Source organism: Meriones unguiculatus, chromosome 16 (assembly GCF_030254825.1).
Source record: "Meriones unguiculatus strain TT.TT164.6M chromosome 16, Bangor_MerUng_6.1, whole genome shotgun sequence".
Taxonomy (NCBI): Eukaryota; Metazoa; Chordata; class Mammalia; order Rodentia; family Muridae; genus Meriones; species Meriones unguiculatus.
Window position 1 is genome coordinate 6,794,576 of NC_083363.1, and position 15,176 is coordinate 6,809,751.

The 15,176-nt window shown below is 51.9% G+C and overlaps 1 protein-coding gene across 1 annotated transcript in view; it reads left to right on the forward strand.

Moving 5' to 3' along the window:
• Umodl1 (uromodulin like 1) overlaps positions 1-15,176 on the forward strand; it is a 58,405-nt gene that overhangs the window by 19,089 nt on the left and 24,140 nt on the right. Inside the window, exons 5-9 of the mRNA XM_060369986.1 lie at positions 722-883; positions 2,433-2,551; positions 5,457-5,646; positions 6,968-7,084; positions 14,513-14,767. Of these exons, the coding sequence (XP_060225969.1) occupies positions 722-883; positions 2,433-2,551; positions 5,457-5,646; positions 6,968-7,084; positions 14,513-14,767 (843 nt within the window). The remainder of the gene's footprint in view (positions 1-721; positions 884-2,432; positions 2,552-5,456; positions 5,647-6,967; positions 7,085-14,512; positions 14,768-15,176) is intronic.

The following is a 15,176-nucleotide window of genomic DNA, read 5'->3' on the forward strand; positions in this document are numbered from 1 at the left end:
TATTTCCTGGAGGTGAGGCATAGCCATGGCCAGGGCCCAGGCACAGAAGAGCTTGTCTGGCTTAGTAAGTGCTCAGTAAATGTGCAAGCATTTATGATTTATGTGTGCGCGAGTGTGTGTGTGTGTGTGTGTGTGTGTGTGTGTGTGTGTGTGGTGCTGTGTGTGCGCGTTCTCAGGAGTAAGCTGTTAAGACCAGAAACAGCACTGGTCCTAAAGTGGATTAGAGGACCCCTGCAACTAGACTCCTCAGGCCTCTGGTGTCAGAGCCGGTGTAAGCAGGGCACGTGGAGCCTCTGAAACTGCAGGTAGAATCGGCTGTGGACGGGCGTAGCCCTCCCAGTTCATCCAGGCTGCTGCCCTTTTGTGTTCTGTTGTTCCCTTTATGATAAAAGATGTATTTAATCTACTTCCAGTATGCGTGTCTGTCTGGGCTTGCCACATGTGTGCAGAGCTATGGTAGCCAGAAGAGGGTATCAGATCCACTGGAGCTGTTGCATTTGAGACAGGGTCTCATGTACCCCAGTGTGGCTTCCAACTTGTCCTATAGATGAGGGTGCTCTTGACCTCTGATCTCCGTGATCACCGGGATTCCAGGCATGTGCCACCACTCCCTGTGTTATCAGGCGCTGGGGACTGAGCCCAGGCCTTCCTGTTGGCAAGCACTGTGCCAGCCGAACCTACTTCCAGTGCTAAATATGGTTAACTTGTCCCATTCCGCCAGCCCTGAACCGGTCCTCAGAGTTTGCATCGAGACCCGGGGTCTGCCCGACAGCTGAGCCAGAGCTGTCCAGCCCAGCGTGCAGCTTGGACACCGACTGCCCTGGACTTCAGAAGTGCTGCTCCTGGCCAGGGGGCCGCCGCTGTGTGGCCCCCGTCCCTGCAGGTAGGGCCACACTGAGGAGGGTCTCCGGAAGACACTGATCGGGGGGAAGGTTCCCTGAGGAGCCCGGAGCTGGGAGTAGGGCAGGGGCTCTGCCTGTCTTCCCGGCTGGTCCCAAGCCTCGAGGGGGTTACGTGAGGGGAAAGACAGCCATGCTGAGCAGGGCCATGGTCGCTTGTCAGGCTGGGCAAGGTTTGGCAGCAGCAGCTGGGCTGGTTGGAGCTGTATCCCCCGAGGAAACGAGACCTCATGACCTGCACATGTCTCACAGAGCAGCGGCTGTCCGTCTGGCACATGTGCTCCCTCTGCTGCAAAGTTCTCTCTGCCTACGGGCTGCACCGCGAACAGAGCTGGAGCATGTTCATGACTAAAGAAGTACAGAAAACGAACGTGTATGCATGGATATAAATGCACGCATACCACATGTGTTATATTGTCCTGTTAGCATGTAATCCTAAAATTAGCACATTCAACATCCAGATTGATATAAGTCCTTTTGCCAGTTATACTCCTGAGCATCAGCTGGCCCTCCATATCCAAGGGGTCTGTATCCAAATTATTTGAGACATTTGAAAAATGTTTTGTTGCTGATGTGTCCTATATAGGTAGACGTGAGGTGGATGCATTGATATTGGACGTACAAGGACATAAAAAAAAAAAAGATCACCACCCTCTAAATAATCCCTATACAAAGAGTGACCCGCATTAACATTGCACAGAGCACATAAGCCATCTAGAAATGATTAAAGTGTCTGGAAGGGAGTTTTCTTACATGCAAACACTTATCCACTTTAAGCAATTTTTAAATTTTATTTATTTATGTATTTTTTTAATGTGTATGAGTGTTTTGCCTGCATGTATAGTACCCACAAAGGCCAGAAGATGGCATTAGATCCCCTGGGAATTGAGTTACTGATTTTTGGGAGGAATCATGTGGGCATTGAACTCAGGTCCTCTAGAAGAACAGCAAGAACTCTTGACCGCTGAGCCATCTCCTCAGCCCAACTTGATGGGTGTAGAAAGGGAACTTGAAGATCTACAGACTTTATTGACCCCTGGGAGCCTTGGAACCCACGTTTGCTGTTGCTGAGGGTAACTGAAGAGACTGAATAGGAGTGTTACATGGGCTACAAGTGACAGAGGCTGTTTCTTGCATAGTCCTATGTAACACTCCAATGCCAGGGGCATGTACTATTCACCTAGGCAGCGGGGACTCTCTAATATAAACAATGCTACATAGACTATCACACACACCCTACTGTCTGCTGTCAGTGTAAGGAAACATTGGTGGCTTGGACTGATTTTGTATTACATTGTAACAAAGGCTGTAGCCTGAACTGTATCCCAAGGGTCTCTATTCAAGACAGACCTTTGACTCGTCACAGGTAGGAACAACAGGAGAGAGAGAAGTGAGGGTGACAGAGGGAAGTCCCCTGCAGGCATTTTATGCAGAAAGATGGTCTCCTGACCTACAGGCCCTGCTGCCCACCCATGGCCTCTGGTAGCCATGTCTGGTCCTCAGGATTGTAACTCATTGGCATCTAACCTGCAGGTGCAGAGAGGAGCCTGGTGAGCTGGTACAATCTGACTGTGCTGGTGAAGATGGGCTTCGAGGACCTGCAGCGAGAGGACCCTGGGCTCCGCAACCACACGCGCCTGCTCTACTCTTTGGTGAGTGTGGTGGTTACAAACATCATGTTTCTCCCTGAGCAGCTAGAACGAAGTGACATCCCACAGGTGCCCCGAATGACTAACCCTGAACCAAACTTGAATTCTTAAGGAAAGCAAATCAGCCTCACCTGTAACCCCAACCCATGGGGCACGCAGACAGAAAGATCGGAAGGACTGAGGTCATCCATGATCATATAGCAAGTTCAAGGTCAGCCTAGGCTACTTGAGACTGTCTCAAAAAAAAGGAATGGTTGTGATCAGAGTGTGATTTCATGCGTTCTGACATGTATCTGAAGCCATGCCTGGTGTGAGGGTGGGAAAGCCTCCTTTCTGGGATGCTCAGTTGAGTAGATATAAAAGGGTGTCCTTCTCAGAACAGCCTTGGCCCCTCCATCCCCAAACCCCGGAGCCCTCCTTCTCACTTTGTGGAATCCTGGCCTGGCCTGTTTAGGCTAGGAGCATCCCCCAGAGTGACAACCATACGTGTCTCCAGACAGTGCCCAGTGTCCTCTGGGGTCAAAGCCACCTTGGTAGAGACCCCTCTATTGCAGCCACGCCTCAGACATGCCACAGCTCTTTCCACTCAGGGTATCTCTCTATGCCAGCATTGTCCCAGACTTGGGGATCCTAGGGTAGCAGGGCATCCGCTCCCCCTGGTTTGCCCTTAAACAGCAGCTTGCTCTTATAGCCAACCGTGGATAGAAGTCTCTGCACAAGGAGGGCCCGGCGGGGTTTGCCACCACCCTGCTGCCAGCTTACCACAGTGTAATGAGCCCAGCAAGGGGCAACAGTTTCCATTCTGTACCTCTAGGCCCCACAGATAATGTCCCAAGGGTGCAAGAAGGAGAATGTGATTCCTCCTCAGTCTTACCTACCAGCCAGGCAGCCTAGCACAGACAGGGCACGCTTACCCTGTGCCAGCCGCTGTGAAGGGACGCTGCTGCCCCAGGGGTCCTCTGCAACCTCACTTCCACCAAGCAGCTCCTTGATGCCCACCGCTGGAGGGTCCCTGTTTGCTGCTGTTGCTGAGGGCCTGCCCAAATGGCCACTTAAAAGCGTAGCTCTGCAACCAGGCCACCAGGGTGCAAACGCCAGCCTGGCACCTGCTGTGTGACCCTGGAGAAACTCTTTCACCTCCCTGTGCCTCTGACAGCCACCCACTAAAGACGTGGTCATCATTCCGCGACAGATGGCAGCTGAGGTTTGAACCGTATCTGCGACCGAATGCCGGACTGAGCAACTCAAGGGAGGGAGGTTTAGTTGGGGGCTCACAGTTTGAGGGTGCGCAGTCCATGAAATGGTGCCGTGTACATTCAGGGTGGACCTTCCCAACCTCAGTTAGCTTAACCAAGAGGCTTGACCCTTAGGTGAGCAGATCCTATCCAGCCGACAGCATCGCCGCTAGTGAGGCGTTTGCAGCAGCTCACTAGGTCCTGAGACGGTGTGGCTTGCGCCCATTATTTCTGTCGCCCCGCAGCTGCCGCCCTCCTGAGGGAGTCAGCTTGCCCAGGCAGGCTCCTTGGCTACAGCAGGTGCTGGCTCCCGACCTCCCTCACTAAAGGGTTCCAGAGGGCGTGGGGTGGATCTTGGCTTGCCTCCTGAGTTAGTTACATTCTGTCTCCTGGGAAGGGCTCCGGGTGTCTGGTCCCACAGAGTCAGGTCTGTTTACAAACCTGCTTTGGAGATGCCAGTCAGGGTGTGCAGTGCCAACTTGCCTGGTTTCCCTGGGGCTGAGATGCTGAGATACAGGCTAACTGGGAAGCATCGTGCAGAGTGAGTAAAAGAACCGACTCTCTAAAAGAGAATCAGACAGGGCCACGGGAGGCCTCGCCTTCTGGTAGCTCCTCCATAACTCTAGATCCCTTGCCCCTGAGGCCAAGTTCCTGCAGGGTTGGGAGCTTAGGTATCCAGGCCACAGCTTTGCAGAAGACCCGGGGCTGCCCCAGCAAAGGATTGCTGAGATGGCTCGACAGAAAAGGTTCTCTGTGGCTCCATGGGCTGGAAAATCTATCATCAAGGTATCAGCAGTAATGTTCCCTATGGAGGCCAAGAGCCCAAAAGAGCCCAAAGCCCTTCCTCTTGGCTTGAATGCTCATCTGTCCCCTAAGCCTCTTCACATTGTCCTTACTCTGACAACGCCCAGATGTGTGTCCACATTTCTCCTTCTGATGAATCAAGATGGGGGTCTCACTAAGTTGCTCAGGCTAGCCTCAGACCCCTGGGGTCTAGTGATCAGCCCCTCAAGTGGCCTGGACACAGGCTTGTGTCACCACACCCAGCTCAAATTCCCTCCTTTTAATAAAGACCCACCATCAAGGTCTGCCCTCAGCTTAGCCGGTCACACCTATGTCGACTGAGGCCACACCTGGCACTGGAGGTCAGGGCTTCGTACCTGAATTTGAGTGGGGCTGGATCTATCTGCAGAAGCTGAGGCCGCCCCGGTTTTCTGTGAGGGTCACAGATGTGAAAGATATTGTAGCAGACTTCTTCCTACTCTTCTTTCTCCTTCTCCCCTTCCTCCTCTTCCCCATCATCATCATCATCTTCATGTCCGTTTTACCATCTCATGTAGCCCAGGCTAGCTTTGAACTCACCAGGTAGATAAAGTGACCTTGAATTCAGGCTCCTGCTCCACCTTCCAAGTGCTAGGATTTACAGGTGTATGCCACTACGCCCAGTTTATGCGGTGCTGAGGATCAAACGTGGGGCTCCACGCACGCTGGGCAAACACGCTGCCGACTGAAACACAACCCCACCCCTAACGGCTCTATACTGCTGGGTAGACAGGTGCAAATGCCTGTCCGGGTATGCTCCTGTCCAAATTGCTCCAGCTTCCCGCGCCTCTGGTTCCTTCCCCCGGCACAGGGTGCCCTTCTACCATCCATCCTCTGGTTCTCCTTTCCAGGTCACCAGCGCCTTGCAGCCTCTGAACCCAGCTGTCCACTACCTGAACTCAACTGGCGGCGGGGACACATTCACCACGGCATCATGGCTGCTGCTGGGCCTTCCTCAGCCCATGGCTGTGGCCAACGTCTCGGCCATGTTGGATGACATGGTGAATCGAGTGTATGAAGTGATCAGCATCCAGCTGCAAGGTGGGCCTGCCCTCTGGGGACACTGCCTGTCTGGCTCTGGGGCTAGACCTGGTCCGGAGTGAGCTGTTAAGGCAGGCTAAGCTCAGATGTGGGACATTGCTGGCTCGGGTCTATTGCTCGGCAGGATGTGGGTGTTGTTCGGCTCATCTGCTCATTCTGGCCCAAACCAAGTTCAAACTCAAGTTTCTATGTGACAATTTGAGGAACTTTTTTTTTCTCCATCAGCACCTACTCTCAGTGTGCACCTCTCTCTCTCTCTCTCTCTCTCTCTCTCTCTCCTCCCTTCCTCCCTAGCAAGATCATCCTGTATCTGTGGTACACTAAACTGTGAGCCACAGATGACATGTAGGAGGAAGAATTTATAACACCTACACTTTAAAAAACAATCCATGTCAGGGATTGACAAATGTTTTTAAAAACATTTCCTCTTTCGTTTCAGCTCCTTAGGTCTGCTGTTGCCATGTAGGCAGTCGCTAGTGTAGGAGCCAAGGGCTGAGACCCCTAACCTCCTCCTGGTGAAGCCAGGGGCGGGGGCAGCTAATCTCTGGGCAGCCCTGTCTCTGGTGTCAATCATGTTTGGGCTGGAGCCCATGACCAAAGCACTCATCTTCTCCTCCTGAAAATGTCCCTCAGCCGTTGATCACAGGCCTCTTCCTGGAGGCCAGGGAGCACCCTTATCCGGAACCCGCTACAGATGTGGGCTTTCACGGGGAGGCTCTGAGAGGTCTGCACTGACCTCTCTTCTAGACTGGAGGCTATCCGGACACGAGGTCGTGGCGCAATTGGCTATCTTCATAGATCACATGCATAGAAAGTAGAAAATGCGTGAAGATGCATAACTAATAACCACACACTCATTGTCCCCCCCCCCCCCCCAGGAGAAGGGGTTGGCGGCTGACTGGGAGCTTTCCTGCTTATGGTAGGACACATTTAGAAAACAAAGTAGCCTAGCTTTGTCCCTTTTCATCCTGGAGAGAGTGGCTTTCTGTGAGGCAGGTGTTCTGGGGCTTTGCATGGGAGGATGACAGACGAGGGCCAGGCCAGCTGGACATGTCGGGGGAGGTGTTCCAGATTCTTCTTAGCTCAGGAAACTTCTGGTTCCCTTGGTTTATTCCTGGCCCCGTCCTGTGTGACCACTGAGACTCAGGCCAGCCCCAGAGCCACATGTGCAGGCTCTAACAGCTGCCTGGAGTCAGCAAGCTACCCATGAGTATGCTTGGACCTTGTCTGAATCTGTGGGAGGTCACGTGGACCGTGGGAGGTCACGTGGAGGATGAGGACGCAGCTGCGGTCCCGTCTCACCCAGAGTCCCTTTCCACAGACGTGAATGAGTGTTTGTATGGTGGACTCCATGCCTGCTCTGGAGGACAGCAGTGTCTGAACGTGGAGGGCTCCTATCAATGTGTCTCTACCGAGCAGAAGAACCACATGGATGAAGGTAATGCTGGAGCCCTCAGGTGGCATGAGAGTGACGAAGAGGCCATGTCTGGGGCAGATGGCCTACAGACCTCAGTCAGATACAAGGTGTAGGATCCAAAGCCAGGAGCAGAGGAAGGTCACAGGAGGCTGGCGGGTTGAAGAGATCTTGAGGATTCACGGACAGATAAGAAATATTTACTCATTGGCACTCAGGCCGCTGGGCAAGAAGTCAGGAGCAGGCACTCAGGCACATGCCTGCACACATAGGCTACATACAGGTGGACACAGGCACAAACACGGTAGACACACACAGGTAGACACACACAGGCAGCCTGGCGAAGGCACACAGCTCTGACTTCAAGGCCAAACTTCTGCAGAATCACACAAAAGCGTCATTCTTTCAGGCTATCTCCCATCCCCGCTTATCTTCCTCACATCAGCACCAGCCATTCTGAGCTGATGGGTGGCCCCTCTCAATGGCCAGCATTAGGTATCTGAACCTGGAGATCTGTCAGCACCATGGTGTACAGCCTTTCCCCCCCCCCCCTTTGCTCCCAGGTGAAGAGTGGCCTCTGGGTTCCTGCAGCCATGCCTGCTCTCCTAGTGTCTCTCTCAAGCATCCATTCTTTGACATAGCAGCTGTCTGGTTAATACATGGCCCACACTGGAAATGCAATGTGCAGGTCAGAACCCTCCTCTCAGACGTGCCCTGGAGAGTGGTCATGGGTGGTACATGAATAGGACAGTTACTGGTTTCCTGAGGTGCTGAGGAGAGAAGAGACTCAAGGAATATTTGTACCAGTCCCCAAGGGATGATCTTGGTTCATCTCCAGCTGGTGGCATGAAGACAAAGCTGGAGGTGGGGGCGAGGAAGCTATGGGAGATTTGAAAACACACACACAGAAAGAGAGAGAGAGAGAGAGAGAGAGAGAGAGAGAGAGAGAGAGAGAGAGAAGAGATTCACAACAGCACCCCCACTACCTCTCCTGGGCCCTCTTGCCCCAGCTTGGCAAGCTTCCCTCTCCTCCCACCTCCAAGAAGCATCAAACCTTCATCATCCCATTTCATCATAGCCACTCTAGAGTATATCTCTAAGAGATAAGAGATGCTAATATCCAAAAGATCTCGCCCTGCTATCGTAGCCAAGGTAACATCTCCTTAACATCCAATATCCAGTCTCTAAAATGTGACAGTCTCTTCCTTATCATCTTTAAAGTCCGAACTCGTTTTTCCGCTGTGTTCACCACTCATCTCCGACAGTTGGGCAGCTATTTAAATTATGTCGTCTCCCCTCCGCCTCTGCTCAATTATGTCGTCTCCCCTCCGCCTCTGCTCTTGCCTCTTGTCAGGTATTCTGGTCACCCTCAGCCTGGGAGGTGCATTATCTCAGGTGTATCCTGGTGCTGAGTGGGGACAGATTAGAGACCTGGACAGATACCCCGTGCCGTCCTGTTGGCTGAACTTTGTGGCTATCTCCCTGGGACCCTGTGATGAGCACTCGGCTTTGGAGTGGGGAATCCCCCTCTCATTGAAGTACTCTGGTAGGGCTCAGAGTACTTCGGAGATTGGTCCCGGGTGTATATACACAGAGACAGAGTGAAGGCACCTCTGGCGGTGCCCCTTACCCAGGGTTCCCCGCTGCTGCCCCTTGCACAGTGAAGGCTCTGTGTCACTTCCTAAGGATATCTGGCCTGGGTTCTGGGGACACCATTCCCTCACCTTTCCAGGTAGGATGTGTAGTGTTATCTCTTGGCCCCCTGTGGCCCCTTGAAATCACCTTCTCTCCTGGAGTTTTCTCCCCAGATCTCTCAAATCCAGGCATGCTGGATGAGAAAAGATTAGGGACCTAGATAGAGACCCACACCACCTTCAGTGGCGTGGAACCCACTAGCTCTGCGACAGCTGCCTGAGTCCCTTCTTCCCCGGAAAGTGACAGGCCATGTCACTCAAGTGTTGTAGCACAAAGGTAGTGGAATGTGCCCCAGGGATCAAAAGTTACGGATCTCTTGAGAAACTGCCGATTCAGGGAGGCCGCATTGTACATCTCTGCAATACAAGGACCTGAGGGTTCTGTTCCGAGGGTTTCCTGGTGTTGAAAGCCTTCCCCTGCCTGGGGATCCCATGGCTTGAGGGCCTGCAGAATTGCACGCCTACCTCACACGCTATCATGTGTGAGGTAACTTGATGTGTGTCTCCCCATGTACCAGAGATTGCCTGGTCTGTGGACTCCAGGCTGACAAACCTGTTCCTGTTGTGGGAAGGCAGGGTGACGCTGTCACTTTGACTGTGGCCAATGGTCCTGAGAGGATGCTGGGCTCTCTCGGCAGTTAGCAATGTTTCCAGTTAAACTGGCCTATCCTCTAGACATAGTTAACCTCTAGCAGCCTTCTAGGTCAAGGACTTCAGATGGATGGGAGCCACAAAGGAAGGCTGCCCATCCCTAGTCACACGTCTCTAAGTGAAACAGGCGCATGTGTGTTTCTGGACTAGAGAGGCAGAGTCAGTTTTGGCTGTATATCGCTATAAGAACCACAAGTACTTTTAAATTTAGAAGCTAATACAAATGAGCAATCTGTTGAGCTGGCTCAGCCATACAAGTCGCTGGAAAATACAGCACAAATTTCAGATGCCTTTCTTGTGGAATTAATCACCCAATTGATGGCCCAAGGGGCAGCTGGATTTTTGCACAAAACAACGGCCAAAAGAAATCTTGTATGATTGGCCCTTGCTATTCTAGGAACACGTCCTGCTTTGAGGAAGGCCTGAATCTTTCCCACACTATCTTCATGCTCAGCTGGCACCTGCCAGCTTTCTAGCTGTCACCTAGATTTGGGGCCTGGAGGGACAGGGGTGCCAACTACAGAGGTGAGCAGAGATGGTGTGAAGTGAAAGGTCAGACACCCTGAGGCAATGCTGGTGGCTTCAATTTCGAGTTTGATTTCAACAGTCAGAATGTTTGATTGAATCTGTCTTCAACGGTTCATGTTCCACAAGGCTTGAGGGGGGTCAAGGCGCTGGATGCGAGAGAAAAGAGGAGCAGAGTCTGACAGAGAGATCTCAGGAAAGCTGGTGTCCCAGTGTTCCTCCTGAACAGAGGGAGATGGGCCAGGGCCACACAGAAGGAACAAGAGCCCAGACCTACAGTCCTGGTGACACTGAAGAACAACACTGAAAGGACCATCATGGAGTTTGGGGGTTCTGTCCCCAGCCACAGGTTGGGGAGAGCCACAGAGCAAGGGCTTTGACCTGGAATTCAGAAAATTAGGGTTTCTTTCTGCAGCACTCTTCTGTGTGAACCGATGTCTACCCACTAAAGATAAGGCTCCAGCAACAGGCCACGGAGGGACTTCCATCAAAGCCTAGTGTGGTTTACCTGCAGGAGCGTGGATAGCTTCCCAACAGCCACATCGATGTCAGGTCTCACGCCAGCATTGTGGTTGGCTAGCTTAGCAGCAGAGCAAGTGAAGTCTGTCGCTGGCTCTTAGATTGTGTTAATTCACTTAGACCTTTCTAGGCCTCGGTTTTGTTTTCCATAAAGTGGGGCCATAGAAGGATGTCTTATCTGGGACTGGAGTGAGGACTCGCTGGGCTCACTGGGCTCACTGGGCTGGCATACATGGCATTCAGAGGAAAGGTGTCACAGCAGTCATGGACAGCCTGAATGGGAGGTGCATGTCATGGAGGGCCCACGTGAGTGTACAGCACAGAGTGACCATGCCGTCCTGCCGACCATGGGTGCCACGCTGCGGGCAGTGTTGATCTGCACCCTTCCCTGTGCCCACCTGCACGGAGGTGGATGTGACCTCATCATTCCCTGAGTCTATGGCAACATGAGGTTAATAAATGTGGAGCTGTGGGAAACTGCCAGCGCTGTGGGTCAAGGGTGGTTGGCTGGATGCGGACACTGTGTCCACTGTGAAGGAGCCAAATACCTCTAGGCAGTGCTGCCCTGAGTGGGTGAGCTTTTTGGATCGGGAAGGATCTTTTTGCTGATGCTGTTAGGGCGACTTCCATAGATGCCTGGAGGGTCTCACAGCAGCCAAGTTCTCAGTCCTCATCTCCGCGATCAAGGAGCTGCTGGCCCTGAGAGCAAGAGGCACTGTGTGCGTTGCCAGCTGGCCGCCCCTTGACCGCTTCCTAACCCGTCCTCTGCCTTCCTTTCGGTGGTTCTCAGTTTATTTAAATCTCACCCAATCAGAGACGGTCTTAACTGAACACCCCTTTAAACAGCAGTCCAGGCAGGCAGGGAAGTGATAGCAGGAGAGAAATAGGATCAGGGAGCCTGCTCAGTACCTTCTGAGTGAGCTCCCAGCCCCAACTTTCTTGTTGAGAAGCATATTGCCACATCACTGTCTTCCACGCCCCTGGACTCGGCAGTTCCTGGCCTTGAGTGTCCACTATAGAAACAGCATGAACAAGGCTTGCAGCATAGTTTTTGGTAGCCCTCCCTTTTTCCTTCCCTCTTTCCGTCCCTTCCTTCTAGCTTCTCTGAGGCATCTGCTCCCAGCACATGTCAGTGAGCTTTGCAGTGACTAGATGGTTGGAAGGGGCGGGGGTGGACTTTATACCTCAGGGTCCCAGTGACTGGAGCTTCGGGTAAGAATCACAGACAGGCCAGGGCTGTCGCTGCCCACATGCTCTGCCTTCCCGGCCACTGAGAAAAACATCACTGTCTTAGGTCTCCATTACTGTGATAAACATCATGACCAAAAGCAATCCGGGGAGAAAAGGGTTTATTTTAGCTTACAGCTCACAGTCCAAAATGAAGGAGAGAGGGCGGAGGTCATGGAAGAATGCTGCTTACTGGCTTGCTCCCCGTGGCTTGCTCAGTCTGCTTTGTTATACCCAGGGATGGGCAGCCCAGGAGTAGAGCTGGATCCTTCCAAATCAATCATTATTCAAGAAGATACACACAGAGCATATTTTTAGAAAGAAAAAAAAATCTCAAACTATATTGTTTCCCAAAGCCTTGTATGTCAGAACTTGGGGATACAGGTAGGAGAGGTAGCTCACTCAGTAAAGTGTTTGCCTTGTGTGGTCGTTTGAATGAGAAGAGCCCCGGACAGGCTCAGATATCTGTGTGCTCCGTCCCCAGCTTGTGGAACTGTGTGGGAAGGATTAGGAGGTGGGGCCTTGTTAGAGAAGATGTGTAAAGCTGAAGGCATTTTCTCAGCTAAGGATCCTCTTCTCAGATGACTCCAGTTTGGTACAAGCTGACAAAACCCAACCAGAACAGTCACAGAGTGAGTGAGTGTCTGGGCCCACACCTATTCCTATAGCCTAGACTTCAGAGCATGCTCACTTCTGCTTCCTGAGAACACAGGGCAGAGCTGAGTGTTAATCACTGGTCCTGTCCAGCTCGGGCAGGGAGCGTGGGCTGTTGGCAATTTAAGCCCACCGTCTTGAGGCGGGTCTGAGAGAGCTCTCCATTAGAGAGCTCACCCTACAGGGAGCTAGCTTGACCAAAGGCAGCTAAATGCTGGTTGGAAGGAAGAGGCAAGGGGGTGGCGTTGGAGAACTGTGACTGGGCACTACACTTGACAATGGGTGTCTTGGCAGTCAAGGTAAAGATGGGGACAGGTTCACTGTTTTTTACTTCTTTACTGAGGGAAACAGTCAGGTGCATTGGGAAGACAAAATTTTCACACCATTAGAAATCGAACAGTCTTTACGACCTATTCCTATATGCATTACATGCAAATGTGTGTGTTCATGTATGTGTGTGTGAGTGTGTGTGTGTGTGTGTGTGTGTGTGTGTGTGTGTGTGTGTGTTAGCATCCAGGGGGAAGCCTCAGGTGTCATTCTGTGGACACAGTGTCTCTCACTGAACTCAGTGCTCTTACAAGCAGGCTGTGTTAGTGAGTCACAAGGATCTGCTAGACTCTGCCTTTCTTAGTACCAGGATTACGAGCACATGGCAACATGCCTGCTCTTTGCCTTAGAAACAAAACAGCAACAATGAAAACATGACATCTGGGTTTAAACTCGGGTCCTTGTGCTTGCTGAGTGTCTCAGTTACTGATAAATATGTCGCTGTGATGAGATACCATGACCGAAGAAAGAATTTATTTGGGGCTTACAGTCTCAGAGAGTTAGAGTCCATGACCATCATGGCGGGGACCATGAGAGCAGGCAGGCAGGCACGGTGCTGAAGCAGTAGCTGAGAGTTCACATCTTGATCCACAAGCAGGAGATAGGGAGACCTAACTGGTCACGGTGGGCTTTTGAAATGCCTCCAGTGACACACCTTCTCTAACAAGGCCCCGCCTCCTAATCCTTCCCAGACAGTTCCACAAACTGGGGGCCAAGCATAGAAATATGTCTGTTGGCATCCATTCTCGTTTAAACCACCACATAAGGCGAATACTTTACCGAGCTTTCTCCCCCACCTGAATCCTACACGTTCTGACGTGCAAGGCTTTGGATGACAATACAGTTTGAGACAATTTTTTTTTCTTTCTTATTTTTTTTCTATAGTTTTTGTAAAAGCTTTTTTAAAAAAGTCCTACTTGCTTATTGTTTTAACCGAACTGAAATTCTGATGCAAAAACTCTGATGCCTTCACCTGAAGTCACTTACTCCTTACATAATTCCCACTGCCCAGTGGAGAGCCAGAGCATTGGTCCACCCAACGTGAAGCTTGAATTCTGCTTGAGTTATAGGACAGACGCTGCCCAGTGCCTTGCTTGCTCCCTAGAGCTCAGTTCTGGGTGGGAAAGTCAGAGTAGGGCTGTGAAGGAAACCCAGCCAGACTCCCAGGCCAATGGCTGAAGACAGGCAGGATAAAATCCTTGTGCACATGCAGTTTACATGACCATAGCCTGGGAATGCGTGCTGAGCCTGTATTTCCACACACAGCCTGGCCACAGCCCAGCCCAGCCCAGCCCAGCGGCATTCACCATGGACATCTTTCTGTTAGGGCGTCATGGTCCCCAGAGACAGTTCTACCTTCTGTGTGTGGGCACATGCAGAGGCCAGGCCAGGCGTCGGTGTCAGCTGACTTCCTCAGCCTCTCCCCACCTTGTTACTCGCTTTAGTGTCCACGCAAGTGTGGTATGTGTCCACATGTGGTTGTGTCTATGTGCACAGACATATATGTGCACATGGAGGCCAGAGCGTGTCAGGGTGATTTGTCTAGAGTCACTAGCCAGCTTGCTCTAGGTGAGAGGCAGTGGCCCTTGTTCCCCCTCTTGTAAGGTCTGGAATTACAGGCAGCTGCCATGACTGTTGGGCATTTCCATCGGTTCCGGGGACCTGGTCCTCGCTCATGCTTCCGAGTCAATCAGTTTATCTACCCAGCCATCCCCTTAGCCTCTGCCTTACTTTTTAGGTCACTATTGTAAGACGAGTGAGCATTCGTCTGCACATTGGTCATCCTGTTCGGTAAGCGGGTGGGACTGGAGCTGAGGCGCCTCCTCTCTGAGGTCCAACACACATTTCTCCCCAGACTGCCCTCCCATCCAGGACTTTATGGCCCTTCATGTCACCAGCAGCAGTTTCCGTGTGTCCTGGAGTCTGAACTCCACCCAGAACCACACTTTTCACGTCCAAGTATACAAAGGCAAAGAAATACTCAAAAGCACTTGGGCAAGGAGCCGGATTCTGGCTGTGTCTGGGTTGGAGGCTGGAGTCCTTTATGGAGTGAGGACCAGCTACCAGGGGTGCGGGACCAACGTCTCTGCCTCCCTGATTGTCAAGACAGGTAAGATATTCGCCTGAAAGCCATGCTTTCTTGAGTGGGCTTCTCTTTGTTTTTTTTGTTTGTTTGTTTGTTTGTTTGTTGTTTGTTTGTTTTTGTTTTTTGTCCTGGAGTTCTGGGGCCCTAGCATGTCACATGATTCCTCCTGAATGCAGAGGGGCGAGAGATGACTGCCCCTACTGTGTGTATGTCCTCTGGCCCTCTGAATGTCCCACATCGGACTGGGAGCTGCATGCCACTTATGTGGGCTTCTTGCCGGGTGTTGTCAGATAGAGGAGGTACCCACAGATGGTGCCCAGAAGACCTTCATCTGCACAGACTCCTTAACAGTCTCTGAATAGCCTCCTACCATCAGGGCTGGCCAGTTCGGTAGTGTCTTGATGAGATGAGAGCACATCCTATTTCCGGTGCC